The sequence below is a fragment of the Copidosoma floridanum genome, unplaced genomic scaffold (assembly GCF_036245765.1).
Source record: "Copidosoma floridanum isolate Cflo_tuat_1 unplaced genomic scaffold, Cflo_Japanese_pri ptg000026l, whole genome shotgun sequence".
NCBI classification, from domain to species: Eukaryota; Metazoa; Arthropoda; class Insecta; order Hymenoptera; family Encyrtidae; genus Copidosoma; species Copidosoma floridanum.
In genome coordinates, this window is record NW_028321903.1 from 1,630,255 (window position 1) to 1,650,171 (window position 19,917).

General features: G+C 28.7%; 1 protein-coding gene across 1 annotated transcript in view; it reads right to left on the reverse strand.

The window, feature by feature from the left end:
* CARPA (Carbonic anhydrase-related protein A) overlaps positions 1–19,917 on the reverse strand; it is a 676,873-nt gene that overhangs the window by 248,366 nt on the left and 408,590 nt on the right. Inside the window, exon 6 of the mRNA XM_089595651.1 lies at positions 6,784–6,938. Coding sequence (XP_089451777.1) covers positions 6,784–6,938 — 155 coding nt within the window. The remainder of the gene's footprint in view (positions 1–6,783; positions 6,939–19,917) is intronic.

The window sequence follows — 19,917 nt, forward strand, 5'->3', positions numbered from 1 at the left end:
TTCACTGAAAACGTTTCACATTACATGGCAACACACTACAGTGTTCCATTTGGTGAGTCTCGGGCGAAGCTGAGACGGGGAGGGCCGCTAGCATACCAATAAAATCCATATTGCACACGATTACTAATATTTAAACGATGAAACTGATTAAAACACACAATGATTCTCTAATCTGTAATAGCTCTGTTTTGAAACAATAGTAGCATTGACAATAAATATGCTAGCGTACAACTAAAAGTAAGGACTCAGAAATCAATAGTAGTACGAGACGTAGAAATTGTGAATCCAAGGCGATTTGAACCCCGTAAAAAATCAAGCAGTAAGTGTAATTCTCATTATCATGCCTATGGCAATTTCTTTTCATATAGGCCTCGCCCACTGTGCCTATCATGACTCTGGGTTTTCTGAGTGGCCCCGTTTAAAATAAAAACGTGCATAAAAAATGATGCTATTTCGGGAATCACGTAAGATAAATTGATAATTTTTTTCTTTTTCAATATGGGGCAGCTTTTAATCATTAAGATTGTGCATATCGACAACTTTATATAAATAATTGGAGGATCTGTGCAATCAACGTTATTAATTTGTTATAACTAACTGTTTATTTGTTTTTCTCCTGCACTTGCCACAGTTGTAGGATATGGTTCTAATTATTTATACAACACTTTAATAACAATAATAAATACTATGAATTATTGCAAAATTATTTGTTTTTCACAATCAACTTTTTTCTTTTTCTAAAAAGGTTTGAAACATCTTAAGATAACTAATATTGAGCTGAATAAGTATGCAAATTATTATTATTTTTATTATTATTATTCTTTAATCATAAAATACATTATTTCTTAATATTCACCGTTTGTGCTTTTTCTACTGATATTGTTATTCTATACCTACAATGTTTTAGTACCCTCGTATAAATTTTTAATTTAATTACTGTTTTTAGTACTATAGCAATGACAGAAGAAACGGTAAATATTAAAAAATAATGTATATAATGATTGAGGAATGATAATAATAAAATAGTAATGATAATAATAATAACAAAAATGATAGTAATAATTTGCATACTTAATGAGCTCAATATTTCTTATCTTCAGATGTTTCAAACGTTTTTAGAAAAAAAAATTTCATTGTTATCACTAAATAACTTTGCAAAAATTTGTAGTAGCTGTTATTGTTATTTAGGTGTTGTATAAGTGATTTGAACAATAACCTACAACTGTGGCACGTGCAAAAGGAAAACAAAGCAACAGTAAGTTATAAAAAATTATCAACATTGATTGCACAGGTCCTCCAATTATTTAAATTATTTATATGAAGTTGTAAATACGAACAATCTTAATATTATTAAAAGCTACCCCATATAATAAGAATTATCAATTTATCTCACGTGGTTCCCAAGATATCGTTATTATTAATACGCGTTTTCATTTTGAATGCGGCTGCTCAGAAATCCCGGAGTCATGATGGAAAGAGTAGGCATGGCCTACGTCGGCGGCTCGCCGCGCCGCATTTCTGGAAAATAGCTGCTTTTTGACATCAATTTTTCTCGTACTTTCAGAATGTCAATCTGAGCGACGTTTTGGTAAGTTGTAAAATAACTCTCGATAAGTACAACGCTGTTTGAAAAATGGCAGTGTGTTGAAAAATCAGTCACGTTTAACTTTTTTGCGGAGAGACCATTTTTTGCTTCTTGCAGCAGTTTGAAAAATTTAGTGTGGATGTTAAAGGGCACAAGATCTACCTTGTATTTAATTCATAAATCTCAATGTTCAAATAAACGTGAGTTATAGATTAAAAAAAAAATGGTTTAAAAGAGCACTTCTTGGCAAATTGCAAAGAAACGGCTGGGCCAATTTTACTTCCCTGAAGCTCATTTTCTTCGTCTTGAAATTGCGCATCTTTTTCAACGGCACAACTTTTTTGTCCAAGTCTCCAGATCTTTTCTAGACGCAAAAAACCATTTTTCACCAAACTTACAATTTTTTGGGCCGTTAGTTGACACAATTTAGAGTCTAAAACTATTTAGATTTTTTCAGAAATTGAACAACTACCACCATCATTTTCTTTGCGCTAATAGCAATTTAATTTATCAAAAAGCTAATTCTATCCTACCATACAGGAATCATTAGTGGAGATAAGAATACGACCGCGTGTTAATTGTTTGAAACTATTCGATGATAGATTATTAGGCTATGCCTATGTTTCCTCTACGTGAATTCGTCACGTCGCAACGATGCGATCAGTTTAACAAATAAAAGGCACTAGTCCACACATCTCGCAGCAGTTGCCCGGTCGATAGCCGTACTATCCACAAGGTCTGACAAGAGGCACTACTACAGTTGTCTTTCATAGTTTTGTCTTGTTAATTGTCTTGTCATTTTCTTCCTAAGTTTCGTGGCAATTACTTCTATTTATTTTTATGCGTACGACACTTAAGTATAGCTCAGGTTTGCAATTAAATTGTATCAATGCAATCTATCTACCACTGCTATCTTAAACTAAAAATAAAAGTAAGTAATCAGATTTTCTGCTCTCTGTAAGAATTAATCCCAACCATACTCTGATTTCCAGTGGACGACTCGTGTATCTATGAGACTCCACATTCCAACACACTGACATCTATACACGTGGAAAAAATGCGTGGACATCAGTGCCAATACTAGTACTCTAAAGTTCACGCGAAACTATTTGATTTAGGGTCCAGAGTCCCTCGGTCTCAGGTGTCAAAGTGCATTGACCCTCGCCTTTTAAAAATCTGTCTCTACCAACCTAGACGAGCAGTAACGTAGACGTTCGATCGTGTTCCTAGTATATGAAATTCGCACCTAGGGCTAAAAGTAAGTAAGTCCTAGTTGCGCCCTTTCGACGTAACGTAGGTTGTAAGAGTTTTGATGCTTATATTAGCAGCTTCAAGTATAGAAACTTAAGTTTTAGGGCCCCTGAAATGAAGATTTTTGGATATAAGAGTCACGGGGTGTGTTTGTTTACACATCTTAAAAAATAAGCCACCATTCTTGAATTGTAACCCATAATATTTACAAATGAACTTTACATAGTTATGAAAAAAAAATTTTAAGCAAAAGTGTTGGTCTTGAAATTTTTTCTTTTTTAAATTTGAGGTAAAGAATAAGGTCCAAAAAACTTTATGTGAACTTGAAATAACCTAAATGTTTCACTTTTATATAAATAAATATGTAAAAGAAATAGTACGGTTTACCTAATTTCTTTGAAAACTCATTTTAAATTGGGATTTATTGAGCATACCCGTGAAACACAATAACTGACTAACAAAACTGATGAATATATAGAAGAGATGGACAAGCTACATACACGGTACAATCAGTTTGCTGTTCATCGTTTTAAAGTATACATCTCTGTAATAACTAATGTAAAATAATAGCTTTTAATGCTGTTTTTTGTTTTAGAGGTAAGCACATAATGTTAAACTTTGTAAATATGTAAGTACAGTAAATGATAAATAACTTGTTCAACAGTAAAACTCAGTGAAGTTATTATTTCCTTAGTTAAGTGATAATAGAAAAGTAAACATATTATAAGACGATATTAATTAAATTCATTTAAATAACGCAATGTATAAGTCGTGTTTTTATTTTGTAGTGATAGATAAACCAGAAGATTTAAAAACAAACATTCACGCGACAATATCCATTACTACTTTAAACAACCAAATTTTTATTATACCTGAAGAATTATAACTTATAGGAAATCACAAAGAAATCATAGAATGAGAGATTTTTAAAAAAGTAAAACCATCTTTTAAAAAAAGGCATGACAAAGGAGAAGTTTGAAATACTCTATCCAATGATTTAAAGGAAGCTTACATTAATAAAGGTAGTATTTAATTTAAAGGCTTTTTATTAGAAAAATGTCAAGAAATAAAGGAAGATAAAAATACAGAAGGAAGTTTACTAAAATTAATAGAAACATTAAAAAACAACGGAAAGGAAGACAGAGAATAACACAAGAATAATTTGACACATATAGAAGAGTTGGTGCTACAGAAATTTTCAACAAAAGTTACAGATGTTCTTCAATGGCCAAATGATTTTAAAAGTAAGCGTGATAGGTTAGGAATAAATACTGACACAGATAAGATCAGTGTATTATCATTGTTAATACAAAAATCTGCTATAGGCTGGTATAATTCTACAATGATAAAAAATTCAATAGATTTCAAATGGAGTATTTGGAAAAACAGCTTATGCAAAGCGATTTCAAATAATGGATGGTCACCAGTTAGATATGCATTGAATTAGAAATATAAATAAGGATTGATACTGGAATATGCTTCGAAAAAAGAAAAATTGTTGCTAGAAATAAATAAATCTATGAAAATACTAACACTTATCAATCTTATTGCCATAGAATTACCAAGTTACAAAGCAGATTATATAGATAGAGAAAAACTACAAACAACAAGTGGTTTCTTGAATTTTATCAGAGGATTCGAGCATTTAATGCGAAAAATAAACTTAACAGGAAAATATGATGACACACATTCAAAAAGCAATTATAAACAAAACAAATGACAATGTAAAATATGTAAAAAGAAAAAGAAAAGTATAAGATTCCACCTGACTCTGCATGCTTGTTTAAAAACAAACAAGATGACAAATATAAGAATATTTAACAAGTAATATATGATAACCTAATCGAAACAGAATTTATAGACATGAACCCAAAAAATCAGTTATGCTGCAATTAATTGACATAACAGTGATTATCAAAAATACACTAAAAAGACTAAGAATTCATTATCCTGTTGCAAATGTATTGACAGTTTATTAGAAATTGTTAAACTATAAAAATAACTAAAAAAAAGTATAATTATAAGGTAAAGACAATTATGCGTGAAAGATACTTTAGGCATGGTATCATTAAAAATAAAAATATTTAATAAAGAAAAGATAACAAATGTATTAGCGATGAATGAGAAAAATTTTTATCATTGCAAAAGACTAGTATGATGTAGAAACAGTGAAAGACTGTGAAGCTCGAATTAACTTAATAATTTATAAATATTGTTACAAAAGGCCACACGGATGCACGATTAAAGATAGAAAAAAAATAGAATCTTAAATATCGACTTTATTAAAAAAAGAATAGAAGATTCTTACAGCCCGTTTACTACTCCAGTAACGTTGGCTTTTAAAAAAGATGATAATTAAAGATCAAGGTTATGCATGAATTTTTGTGATCCAAACAAATAATAATCCCACAATTATAACCTTTTTCTAGAATTGAGGACCTTATGATCAAAATAAGAGTATGTAAATATTTCACAACATTCGATATAAATTCAGCATTCTAGTCAGGACCACTCCAGATCGAATATAAATGCAAAATAGCGTTTGTAACAGAGGAACAGAGGAAGGGCATTGTCAATGGACTTGTCTACATTTTAGTTTGAAAACGTTGTCTGCTGTTTTCCAAAGAATTTTAAGCAGTTTAAGTAAGGAATATAAACTAAATAATTTTACAGTAAATTTTATTAGAGAAATCACTTTTTATAGCAATACATCCCTAACTTATCAATAACGTTAGATCCCTTGTATAATTTACTTAAAAAAGATATAAAATTTATAAGGGATAAAAAATAAAAAAATGTAAAGATACATTTGAAAAGATGGATACACAATGTTTTAAACCCATACTGCCAATTTTTGATCCTAACTAACCAATATATAACTATAACTTTGTAAATACGTAAGTAAAGTTAATAATGAGAACGTTGTTTTACACTGAAACTAAGGTTAGTTATTGTTTTCTTAGTCAATTGAGATTAGAAACATAAATATGATATAAACATCATACGGATATATGCCCCTTGGCCCTTAACAATTTTTTAACTCTAGTCTAAGTAATTTTTTGGAGCCATGCATTTATAATCAGATAAAATAGGGCTTATCAATTGAAATACGATAATATGTGTAAGCCGTTACTCCATAGTATTTAAATATAATTCTTTGTGGGTTTGAGAATTTTTGGTTTAAGGTTTAAGATTTGTGGGCTTAGTGTTTTTCCAGTTGCAAATACAGAGCTTGTACGTTTGGGGATCGTGGGTTTGAGATTTTCAGAAATGTTTATGTGAAGCTTATGGAATAAGGGTATGTTAATTTGGAGTTTGTGACTTTTGAATAAGTAGATTTGTGAATATGAAGCTTGTAGTTTTATGGTTTGTGGCACTTGGTAGAACTGTGAATATGAAAATTGTGAGTCTCGATCTTGTTGATTGGGGATTTACGGATGTAGGATTTGTGCGGTTGAACTTACGAAGCATGTGGGCTTAAGATTTGCTAGTTTGGCTTTTGTAGAAATGTGAATATGGAGTTTGTGAGTTTAGGGCTTCGCGGTTTTTTAGAAATATAGAAATAGATTTTGTAGGGCTAGGGCTTGTTACTTTGGAATTTGCATATTAAGAGATCAAATTTCTACAAAAATTTTACAACAAATCTTGACGTGCTGGCTTAATTTGGCTAATGATTGTGTATTTAGCTACCTCAAAAACAATACGTATACCTATAAGAACCCTACTAGACCGCTGAAACTATGTTGTGGTCCTGCAATATACATACCTTCTTTTTCTTTTAAAATTTAAATTAAGTCTTCTAATTATAAATGTCAGCTGAATGTTTATCTTACTATGCATGAAAGAATACCTGCGTTATAAAATTATTACAGTTTGAAAAAAGACATATTATTATATTAACAACTTTTTGAGATCTTATTTAAAAAAATTATTAAGTTTGTAAATACCTCCTGAGCAGTAATATAAATAGGCTTATTTAAAATTAGCCATACAACAGTTTCCCAGCAACCTGGATGCGTCATACTACCCTCGTAAGTCATATATCCTTCCGTATCTGGTAGAAGTGTCTTTAGTGAAAGATGTTTTACTGGAGCTTTATCTCCTAAAATGTGAGTAAAAAATGAGATTAGATTGTGACTTTCTAAAAAAATGTTATGCATCGATGGACAATATTTATGACTATTTTTAAAACGTAACAAAAATCTAGTGGTATTAGTAAGACGAAGAACAATTAGATACCATTAGAGGAAATAAATTTTCTACAACTGGTTTATTGCTGAGTAACTAGAATTAATGTTACAATACTAACTTTAGTACATATGTTTTAAGTATGGTTTAAGTAAAATAAAACTCCTATCTTCATTTTTCTACCTTTTCACGGATGTTGCTCTCCTACAAATAAGCTTTTTCATTTTTCAAAATAAATGAAAAATGGTGGATACGAAGAGCATGACTATATAGATTAGTTGGATTCAGTTCTAACACTTCGTTGTTTTTCTGACGACCTTTTTAAATAACAGTATACAGGACATACACTTAGGTAACAAAAATAGTGTACAATTGAATTACAAAATATTCCCTATGCAATTGCGATGATTGAAAATCGTTCACAGCATGACCCATTCAAAGTCAATCCACTGGACCCGTAAAAGTATATCGACTACTTATAATGTTAAAACTAGAAATGTTGACAGTGAGTTAATCATATCAAATAAAAATATAAAAATAATATCAGCAACAACAAGATGGTAACAGTTTATTAAAACTTCTGGACCAGAAAATATGTGTTGTGAAATTTTGTGAGTAAGAAAGCAAAGAAGCTAAAGGGCGCATTCACATAACAGCCCATCATAAGGGTCTCTCCAAGACGTAAAGACCCTTCTAATACAAAACTCACTGCACTACCCGACTACTGTAGTGATGAGGATATGGCAAACAGAGATAGCACGAAGCAACAAAAGATGTAGTTGTGAACACCCACCACACTGGCTACCCATCATTTTTTTTACGTCACACAAAAAGATCTTGCATTTTCCCTGCAGTTTACTTAAGTCTAAATTTTAAATCATATTGTCACTTAAAAAAGTGAAACATAAACATTTTTCGAATTATCGTCTTAATTTGATATTTTCCTGGTCCATAATCCTAAATTAAAATAAAAATTATGACCGCAATTTTAGCAACGCATGGCAACTACCAAGCTTTTGTCATACTTATAAACCATGTTTATGCCATCGCCATTGATGTATACTAACGACCACCTTTTATTTACTGTGAATCAATCATTTTTACAGCAGTAGGGACTGACCATTTACACAGTTATGTACCGAATTCAAAATTTATTTAATAATTCTTATGATTATTCACCACTATGTCTCATTTTGTTAAAGAGGTTTGACAATGTTCAGTTATTAAGAAATTTATTATTAATAAGGAATTGTTAGCAGTTAAGCAAAACTTTAACAGAAGTTTCTCTAAAGCTTCTCAAATAGTATTGAAACATTCTGAGAGTGATAATATTATATAATAATAAAAATAATAATAATAATAAGAAAACCAAATTAAGTTTTTTTTTGTAAATTTCATAAATTTATTCTAATGTGGTTGTTATATTAAATACCATTGCAAAAACTGTGAGTGAGTCTTTGTGCAAGATTAGTTCAAATAAACTACTTAAAATTTTCGATAAACCATACGCAACTAATGATTTCAAAGCTTTATTAACAAATTTAAAAATACGAGTGTAGGTGTTTAATGATAATAGTAATTATATTATATTGTAATTGATACAGGTCTCTTAAATGAACTTATTTACTTAAACACTGAGTATGATCTTTCTTTTATCCTTGAGTAGAAAAAATCTAATCATCAGTTTCTAAGACTTTGCTAAGAAATTTGCTGATTTACGATAAACATTATTTATTTATCCTTCATTACAAATCACCCAGTGAATTCCAAACCTCATTTGCAGTAGCTGTTCAAGCACTGACATTGAATTTGTCATTCGACCCCTGGTTTGGGTGTATGTTATATTTTAAAATAAATGTTACCTCTAATTAACGAATTTATGACTATTATTTCACTAATCTCATAATTTTTTCTCCCTAAGTGGGAGAAACACTGTTGCTTTTAGTCATAAATGATGTATCACCCAAACAATATTTTATTTATGCCAATCTTATACCGTTATTTCATAACTTACTTTTATGCCAGTCTACCTATAACACGTGCAGCTTTACTGCATACACTCAAAAACCTCAAAAACCATTATGCATGCGCTGCTCGCATGATTAGTGGCTAGTGGCGTACAAGGGCTTGAGTATCAACTAAATTCATCCATAAAACACTAGAAATCTGAAAATAAAGCTGCAACTGACATGACACTGTTGGCAGAACTTTGTGTCTTAAAGGAAAAGCTTATCTGTATACTGTAGAGAAATAATTTGGCTTGCAGCTAACTTAAGGGTAAAAGCCGTTTCAATGTATCAATGAACCTGGCGATAAAAAATCTTAATAAAAGCATATTAACATTCACATCTCTTATTCACAGTTTCATAAAAGTTGTCTCATTATAATTTCTTGGTAAAGATATTGTTCAGAATTAAAAAAATTGAGCTAAGCAAAAGTTTATGTACATCGATGAATTCATGTTTTTTCGCTATTTAAAAATTCGAGTATGTGATTTTCAAGTAAATACTTGCGCAATCGCCAAGGCTTCATCTTCTTCACGAACTCTTCTCGTTGAGTTTCCGTATGACTTCAAAAGATTTATAAGTTTTGTATTAAACTTTCGCTCCCCACATGACATGTTAGAAAGTTATATGCAATGAAATTATTTTTTAAGTATTTTGAAACGATATCTTGGTTAAAAGTGTTGAGACGACCATATTATACAAATTAATCAATACAAGAAAATCTATTTTTCATAGAAGTTACCAATCTTGTTCTTTTAACTTTATCTACAAGAATAATGTAAAAAATTCGGATATTGAAAAATTAGTTTTAGGCCCTTTTTAAACGATTGTTACGATTTACTGATTTTTAGTGTATTACAATGGGACTACGAAAAAGAACATATCAAACAAAAAGTTTTAATTTAATAAGCTCTAAAACTTTTGTATGAAATACGTTGTCATGGAGTTAGAGCTTTTATTCCCGTAAAAATCTCTCATCAACAGATGACGTTACTTATTTTCATTTGTGACTAAAACAAAAGATTGTTGGAATTAAGGATTTGATCTAACTGAAATTAAATACAAGTATAAAAATGACTTGTAGTAAATAAACTGTCTTTATAAACATGCTTCCTTTTAACTTTCCATCGGTTTATGCTTAGTGTATTAGAAAATATCTTCGTGCTTGAAACTTATTACATATTTATGTATACAGAGTTTGTGATAAACTATTTCTGAATAACTTATCATAATACTGCCCTTTTTTGCATGTCTTTTACGTTTACGTCACTATAAGTATTTTACATATTACAAATAATGCCATTAATGATATGTTCTTTGTAATTATGCATTCCATACATTATAAAATGAATAACCACCTGCATTTAACACTTTTAGAACGTTAGTAAAATGTTTATTAAGACGTATTAAGAAAAAATAGGTCTCTTTCACTAAAAGAAAACAAACATAGGATTATTTGTCTTGACTTATTTAATATTTTATCATTCAATAAAATTTATACTATTAAAAGCTTATGAAAAAAAACAACTGTGTGAAAAAAGCAGCTATGTCTATGAGCTTCAGTAAATGCAAAAAAATAAAAATACTCTTATCAAGAACTATATGCTACCATAACATGTGTAGTTTACTCGAAAAAACCTGGATTTTCAATAGAACCGTTGTAAAATGTCTATCACAGCACTGATAAAGCAGCTTGTTGAATCAGTAAGTTGTCAACGTTCAGTAAATTCAACTTGTGTTAAACAATACGTTTTGGTTGCTACACAGAAGAGGCTGCTAGAATTGCTGCCAATTAGTAAAATCCAACTGAACTTGGCAGCTCTGGCCTAATTTGCATCAATTGAATACTGATAAGGTGAAAATGGATTTTGTAACAGAAGTTGGAAATGCAGTACCAACTGGAATTACCAAATAAAATTTAATGACAAGTAAGTCCATGCTGCACTAGTACCTTCTAGTTCGCCTCTAATTAACTTTGTAGCTGTTGCTACTAAACAAACTCACAGAGTATATGCTATAGCTGCTACCCATACAAAAAAAGCATGTCCAGATGCAACTATCAATTCTTATAAGCAGTAAAATTTGGTTATAATCCAATTGAAAATCGGCTGATACATTAAAAAGAGATTAAAATATCAACTGGTGGATAAACAGATCTTTGAATATTTAAAAAACCAAATTATTGTCACTGAATTGAATACAACAAAAAATCACTATGCTTCATGTTTAAAATAATCTTACAAGAACACTGCATGGTCAATAAAATATTGTGCAGTAAAACAACCTAGACTTAGTGTGTATAGGTATGGTAATCAAAAACGTTTAAAACACCAACAAGAAGATAAGGATAGCTACTTTCATTTCATTCCTGCAAAGTAACCAATGAAGAAAAAGATCAAATAACGAAAGTACGACCTAAACTTTTATTATGACCGGACTTGTTTAAAGTATGGTCTAAAGCGTTTTTTTAATGTTTTTCTTGGGTCTCTTAAAATTCAGCACGTAAGCAATGTTTAATTTTTTTAGTCAAGTAAAAATAATTATTTAAAAAATAAAGATGATTAAAATAAAAGTTTAATTTTTAATTTTTTTATTAAAAAAATTAAAACAGTTATTCTCTTAGGTAAAGTCCACTCAAATCACTTTAACAAGAGTTTTATTTTAATTATATTACTGATAAATAACTTACATCTATCACTGATTTCTGTTACTGCTGCTTCGAAGTTCTCTAATGCTTTGTGCAGTAATGTCCAGTGATTACTTAAATTACAGGAATGAGTTCGTAGTCTGTAAGATGTTGTGGTTTCTATTTTCTCTGCTATCGCTGGAACCACTTTCAGCGCACCTCCTTCGTTGTACCTCACTCCTTAGCGTAGTCAAATATTATTGATACTATCGAACGGCACCCGAGTTGCCTCAGCCAACACGTTATGTCTTACGTGTACAAAAGTAGACTAAAACTTTAGAGGACAGGTGACAGACGTAGAAAGAGTAACTTTCCCTCTTGATGGTGAGTTTTTATAGCCTCACAGCGAGTAAAAGGGGTTTTTGGTTCAATTAGGTCAACCAGTTAGCAATGTTCCTGTAGACTGCGTTGACAGCTAAACCGTAGGCTTGCACAATGATGTTACATGTTATGATTTTATATATCATGAAATAATAATACAACAGTACCAATCGCATTCGTCTGACAAGTTTGATTGAGTTTTTTGGGTCAGTAATGATAAAAGCTAACATCAGCAATAAAAAAAAGCGCCAAATACAAGTTCAAGTGTGAGAGTGAGATTACAAATTTCGAAAATAATCCTTTTGGAGATTTTATGATCACTTTATAATATAATAAAATATCGTAATTATTACAAATTTTCTAATCGGTATACGTTATTAGGAATAGATAATCAATGTGCAGTAAATTTCTTATTCATACATACAATACGATTTATGCATTCATACTTATAACGAACAATTTCCATACATACGTGCATTTTCACAAAGAAGCTGGCTGTAATTTATGTCAGTATATTATAAAACATTAATCTAAAATCTATTACACACACGCATATAGGTGACGTATAAGAGCGTCTTGTCATATGAGCTTCCTGTGTATTCACAATACGCCTTGTTTGAATTTGATGGACGGATAGCGTATTTAGTTATGATATGATTCGTCTGTATTAACTCGGGATGTTACACCACCCTTCTTAAACTGTTGCCACCCTCGTCATACAATCAATTACAGATCGATCAAGAATTCACGCCAGTTGATGAGACGAACTATTATAATATCGTTATAGACGTAAATTTCCTTTTGTTTTTTTTTTGTTGGAAAAATGATTGATTAATCATATACACCCCTACTTTCATCGTAAAGCAGTGTAGGTACCTAGTTGCTAAATATATATTAAATAAAATTGCGTGCATTACGTATTAATTACGTCATATTTTTTTTTTTTTTTTTAATATACATGGATCATTCTCTTACAAACCGAACGAATTTTACGAAAATAAAGCCGTCACCTCTCCGATTTGGCTCAAAATTTTTTTCCAGTTTCTATATTGAAAAACAAGGAATACATATACAAGGAATTTTATTTATCGCCTATTTTCGATTTTATAAGTTATAACAAATTTCATAATAGTGGTTTAAACAATGTATAGCTCTGAATCCTTAAGAGCAAGAAAACTTTTACTAATAGCCCTTTTGTAGCTAAAGAGGTAAACTATAAGAAAAAAAAGTTGAAAAAAAAAAATTAGTAACAAATTAATATTGTTACTAACAATTGTATTGTTTTAATTGACTTTTAACAATTGCCCCAAAAATAAATTGAGTTTTTATTATAACCATCGTTTTCTGCGTCAAATATTACCTAAAAATCAAATTTTTTGGAGACTTTTCAATTGTTATTGTTAATATATTAATTTATGTGGCACGTAATGGTAAAAAAAATTTGTTTTTTAAGTATAAAATGATATCTGTACATCGTATCAAACAAAGTAAAAAGTAAAAGTTGTTGATAATTAAAAGATTTACAACTTTTATACTTGCGATTTGTCAGTATATCCTAAAAATTTCGTATTATCATGCAAAAAAGCGAGACATCGACATTTTATTTATTTATTTCGTATAAATTATTAATAAATACAAATCATGAGCAACTTGTTTTTTAACCTTATCTCCTAAAAGATGAAAAACGAATTTTCATTAAAGAAAAAAAAAATCTATAAACCAATAGAGGAAAAATTAATAACAACACTCGACATAACATCAACACGTAAACTGTTTCTTGTTCTTCAAATTTTTCTATTGCTACTTTGTTTTTTATTGTTTTATTAATTGTTTGCTTTTATATAAAAAATAGATTTTTCATCTCTTTGATTTTTTGGAATTTTAAAATTTTGTGGGGAAGCCTACCTACAGTACGATCTGTGATTCAAAGTATTATCCACGCTTCTCACGTACATTCCTCGTACCACAAGTTTGTTGGCTATTGGATCAGCTGTGCTTTTATTTTAGTATACGACCTAGACATATTCTTACTTATTGTAATTTAAAGTTAAATAATTTTTACTTTGTAACAATGCCATTGAAAAAGGGACGTAAAATGCGTAATACTAGTTATCTATCAGACAGGTGTTTTAATCCTTTCAATCCCAAACGTCCAACAACAAACATTTTTGATTTCAGAACAGCAAATAAAAACTAACTTTTAAAACTGGACTTGGAAATTTTATCAGATGCATTACAATACACATACATATGCAAGATTTTTTCTATTTTTTTCTATTTGTATTGGTAGCTGCGTTATACTTTGTCAATATGTTTGTAAATTATTCGTCCGTTTCCTGATTCTAATACAACATTATTATTACGATGTCTTTCCTCGATTTTGAGAATTTCGTTATAAAATTTATTTTATTTTTTTTTCATATAGTATATATATAACCTCAAAGTCTTGCTCTCCATCTATTTAGCCTACTCAAATAGTCTTTAATAGACTTAATCCAAGATAGTGGTTTATGATCTTCGTGAGCCGTAAATTTTTTGCTGTTCATGTAATGCCGAAAATATTGATCTGCTAAAACTACTGCTAACCACCCTTTTTTCGTTGTAGAATGTTTTTTATCAGCTTTATTTAGAGTTTTTGACATATACGCAATGGGGTGGTCTTTCCCTGGTTCTTCTTAGCTTTATACTGCCTTAATAGCTATGTTGAATGCATCTGTTGTTAATATGAATGGATAATCTAAATCAACGCAAGCTAACATAGGTGCTTTGTATAATATTCTCCTTAACTCTTCAAAGCTTTTTTGCTGAGTATCTGTCCACTTGAATTTCTTTCCTTTCCTTAACAAAGACGTTAAAGGATCTGTGATTTCTGCAAAAATTTTTAGAAAACAACGGTAATACTTTGATAATCTTAAAAATTATCTAACTTTCGTTTAATTTTTTGGTTTCGGAAATTTTTTTCAGCAGCTTTTAATTTTTTTGAATCTGGTTTAACTCTGTAGTTTCCTATTTTATATTCCAAATAAGTTACTTCGGGCATTAACAATTCACATTTGTCCAGTAGTAACTTTAACTTTGATTTCCAAAGTTTTTTGAATAAATGAGTACTTTTAGCACATGATCTTTTAATGTTTTTGAGCATATAATTATGTCATTGAGAAATATAAATAACTCCATGCCTTGAAGTTCCGTCTTCTCAATAATGTATTGTACACATAACTCTCTCTTCCTTATTGCTTCGTATTCGTATTATTTTTGAGTTCGTTCATTCTATATAGTGCGTATACAAGATCAGTAGGGTGCTGACTGCCGTCTGTTTCACACGAGTTACATTCGGATACTATTTAATGTTTTAAGTTTAATCTCCATCAGGTGATTTTAAGTTGTGCGTCCGTTCTCTGTAAACCCCCCCCCCTTTTTTTGTTTTTTTTTGTTTTATGATTCCATATGTGCACATGTGTTAACTTTTAGTTGCCTGATGAGGTCCGAGAAACTTGGACGAAGCGCAGCAAAAATAAAACAATATATACACACTACAACAGTTTGCATATTTATATATGCTCACCCAAGATCCTTCAACGAAAATTCCTATATAATTTTTATTGTCATAATGATAAGTACCATTACTTTTTTCACTTTCATTATCAAAACAATTATTATTCAATTTATTATTATTTTTATATTATTATAGATTTCATTATTATTATCAAGGACATTATTATAATTATCTGCATCGTAGTCAAAATCATAAGCATTATTATCATCGTCGCAATTTTTTATTACTATCCACATTATTAATATCGTTAAAAAAAATATTATCTTTAGTCTCTTTATCATCGTCATCATGCTTATTAACGTTGTAGTTTTTGTCAACTCCATTATTATCATCATAATTGACGTCATCAGCATCACTATCATTATTATTATCATCACCGTCATCAGAATGATTATGATTATCATTATCATTATAATACAATTTATTTTTGTCGTCAACGTTGATAGTATTGTTCTTTCATTTATTATTATTATTATTACCATCATAATAATTATTTTCCTTATCATCATGATTATAATTATTATCCATATTATCATTATAATTAGGAACATCATAACTATCATCATCGTTGGTATATTTACCATTAATATTATCACGAATAATACTATCATAATAATTATGATCAGTATTAATTCTAGCATTAACATCATCATCATTATTGTAACAATTATTTTTCCATCATTACTTTTATAATTATTATCATCAACACCATCATCAACATTAGCATGATTGTTATTTATATTAACATTATCATAGGTTTTATCATTATTATCATCATAACCATCATTATTTATATGATTTGCATTAACATTAATATTATTATTTACATTTTCATCCTTATCGATATTATGATTAACATCATCATTATCATTATTAAAATCAATATTATTAGTATTAATATTACTGTAGTCATTGCCTTTGTCATTAAAAAGTATCATATTTAATAACATAGTCATGGTTATCAGTATTTTTTTAATTATTTTTATCATTATTATTGTTTTTCTTGTCTATACCATAATTTTAAATATTATTACAAGATTTATTTCTGTTTCATTATTACTACCATTATCACCACTATTATCATTATCATTACCGATATCATTAAAATCATTATGATTATTATCATCATCATCATGAATATTTTATAATTATTATTATTTTTCTTACTATTATTGCCATTATAATTATTAATATCATCGATGTCACAGCCATCATTATCGTTAGTGTATTTGTCATGATTATTATCAACGATATAGTCTCTGTCATCACCATCGTTATCATTATCAATATTATTATGATTATCATCAACATTGTTCTGCTTATAAGTATCATTATTTTTATAATCATGATCATGATTATTACGATTATCATTACAATAATTACTATCATCATTGTCCTTATTATCATCATCATTGTCACCATCATCATTTTCATCATCATTAATATTATCGTTAGTGTCATCACTATCATTATCGTCATTATTATCTTTATTATTTTTCAATTATCGTTATTATCGTGATCATTATTAACAATAATATTCTTTTTAGTATTATTACCGTTTTTCTTAACATTTTTATTAACGAAATCATCCATACGATCATTAGTATTATCATTATTACCATCACTATAATAATTATTGTTTCCGCGATAATTCTTCTTTTAATTATAAGAACCATTATTCTTTTGATTATCATTATAATAATAATTATTATTATTATCCTTATAATTATTATTATGATAATTATTATTGTTATTATTATTATTATTATTATTATTATAACTCTTACTATGAGTACTTTTAAAACTGTTATTATTTTGCTTTTGACTATTGTTATCATTATTATTATTGTTATCATCATTACTTCTCGCATTATTATTATAACTAACAATATTATGATTTTCACTGCTACTATCATCGTCAGTGTATTTGTCCTTGTCTTCGTCATCGTCGATGTTATGGTCTTTGTCATCAACATTATTATAATTACTATTACCATTATCATCCTCATCATTATCATTGACATTATCATCATTATAATAATCATTGTTAGAATTATAGTTATTATTACTGTTATTATCACCAATTTTCTTATCGTTCTCATAATTATTATTGTTATGAGTATTAACATTATAATCATTATTATTTTCATAATTCTTTTTATTACTTTTGTCAATACCGTCATCGTTACCATATTTATTATTAACGTTATCTTGATTATTATTGTCATTATTATTATTTTTTCTGTTATTATCATTATGATTGTTATTATCCTTATCTACTTGTATTATTATTATCATCATTGTTAATATTGTCATTGTCGTTGTGTTTGTTACTGTCATCGTCATTATCATGGTTATCGTTTTTGTCCTTGTAAATTCTATCATTCTTGTAACTGCCATTCTTATTGTCATTATTATCGGTATTTTCATCGTAATTGTTGTCGTTTTTTATACTGCTATTGCTGAGGTCATCGTCATGGTTTTTGCTATCGTCTTTGTCATCGTTTTTGCTATCGTTCTTCGTCATCAACATTGTTATCTTCATTAGTATCATTATTGTCATCCCCACTATTATCATTATTTTCGGCATAATAAACGTCATTATTATCATCATTATTATTATTTTTATGATCAGTTTCATTATTATCTTGTTTATTATTATTATTGTCATCGATTTTCTTATTTTCGTTAAAACTTTTAATGTTGTCGTCATTGTCTTTGCTGTTGTTATTCCCATAGCCATCTATCTTTTTAGGCATAGTTATTATTATTGCTATCGTAAAGGTCATTGTTATTATTAAAATATTTGCTGTTATCATCAGCGCCGTTATCATTATAAAAATTTGTATTATCATCATCATTTTTATTGTCATCATTATTACAAGTAACATGATTATTATTGTTATTATAATTATTATTATTGTATTAATTAATGTTATCTTCAACATAATTGTTTTTATTATTATTATTAATAATATTACAATTAGTATCATTATTATGAAGTATACTTTTGTTACTATTAGTATTATTTTAAGTATCGTCGTTATCGTCATCATCCTCTTTATCGATGTCATTTTTGTTATTATTATTTCTATCGTTACCTGTATTATTGTTTGTATTATTCTTTTCAATACCATTATAATCATTTTAATTAATGCTATTGTCATAAGCATTATTACTATAAATAGCATCGTCATTATTTGAACAATCATGACCATCATCATTAATATTAGCATGATTATCATTATTTTTATCATAATTAACATTATAATAATCATCATTAGTAGCGTCATCATTGTTAATATTGCCCTTTTATTGTTATTGCTATCATTATCGACATCTTTATGACCGTCATCTCCATTATCGCTATTGCTATCGTTATTGTCATAGTAATTACTATTGTCCTTGTCATTATTATCGTCAATGTTATTGTTATTGTCGTTATTATCGGCATAGCCATCACTGTTGTTATCGTCTTTATCATTGCTATGATCTTCGTCATTGTCATTATTGTTATTATTATCATCGTTTTCATCGCCATTATAAGAATCAAGAATATAACGTTTGTCATCATTATTATTATTATTCTTATTATTATTATTATTATTGTAATTATTATTTTTATTATTATTATCGTCATCACTATTATTTTTATTATTATTACTATTATTATTATTATTACTATTATCACTATCATCAATATTATTAGTTTTATTATTATTATTATTATTATTATTATAACCATAAATATCATTAATATCGTCATTGTCATTGTGATTGTTATCGTTGTCGTCATCGCTTATGCCATCGTTATTGTTATAATGATTATCATTATCATTAACATAATCATCATCATCATCATTATCAACATAAGTACTATTTTTATTATCAACTACACTCTCATTGTCATTGTTATTGTTATTGTCATCGTCGTTGTCATCGTCATCATCGTCATTATCTCTGTAGCCATTGCGATTGTCATCGTAATTGTCATTACTATTGTCTTCTTTTTTATTATTATTGGTATTATTATTTTTATCATTATCATTATTATCATCATCATTATTATCATCATCATCATTCTCGTCATCATCATCATCATTATCATCTTCATCGTTACCATGATTATTATTTTTATCATCATCGTCATCGTCATTGTTATAGTGTTTGACACTGTTATGGTCATAGTTATAGTCTTTGTCATCGCATTACTAATGTTGTCATCAGTATTATCGTCATTGTTATGGTCATTATTACCGTTTTTTTTTGTCACTGTTATTGTCATTATTATTTTCATTATCATTATTATTTCTATTATTATTGT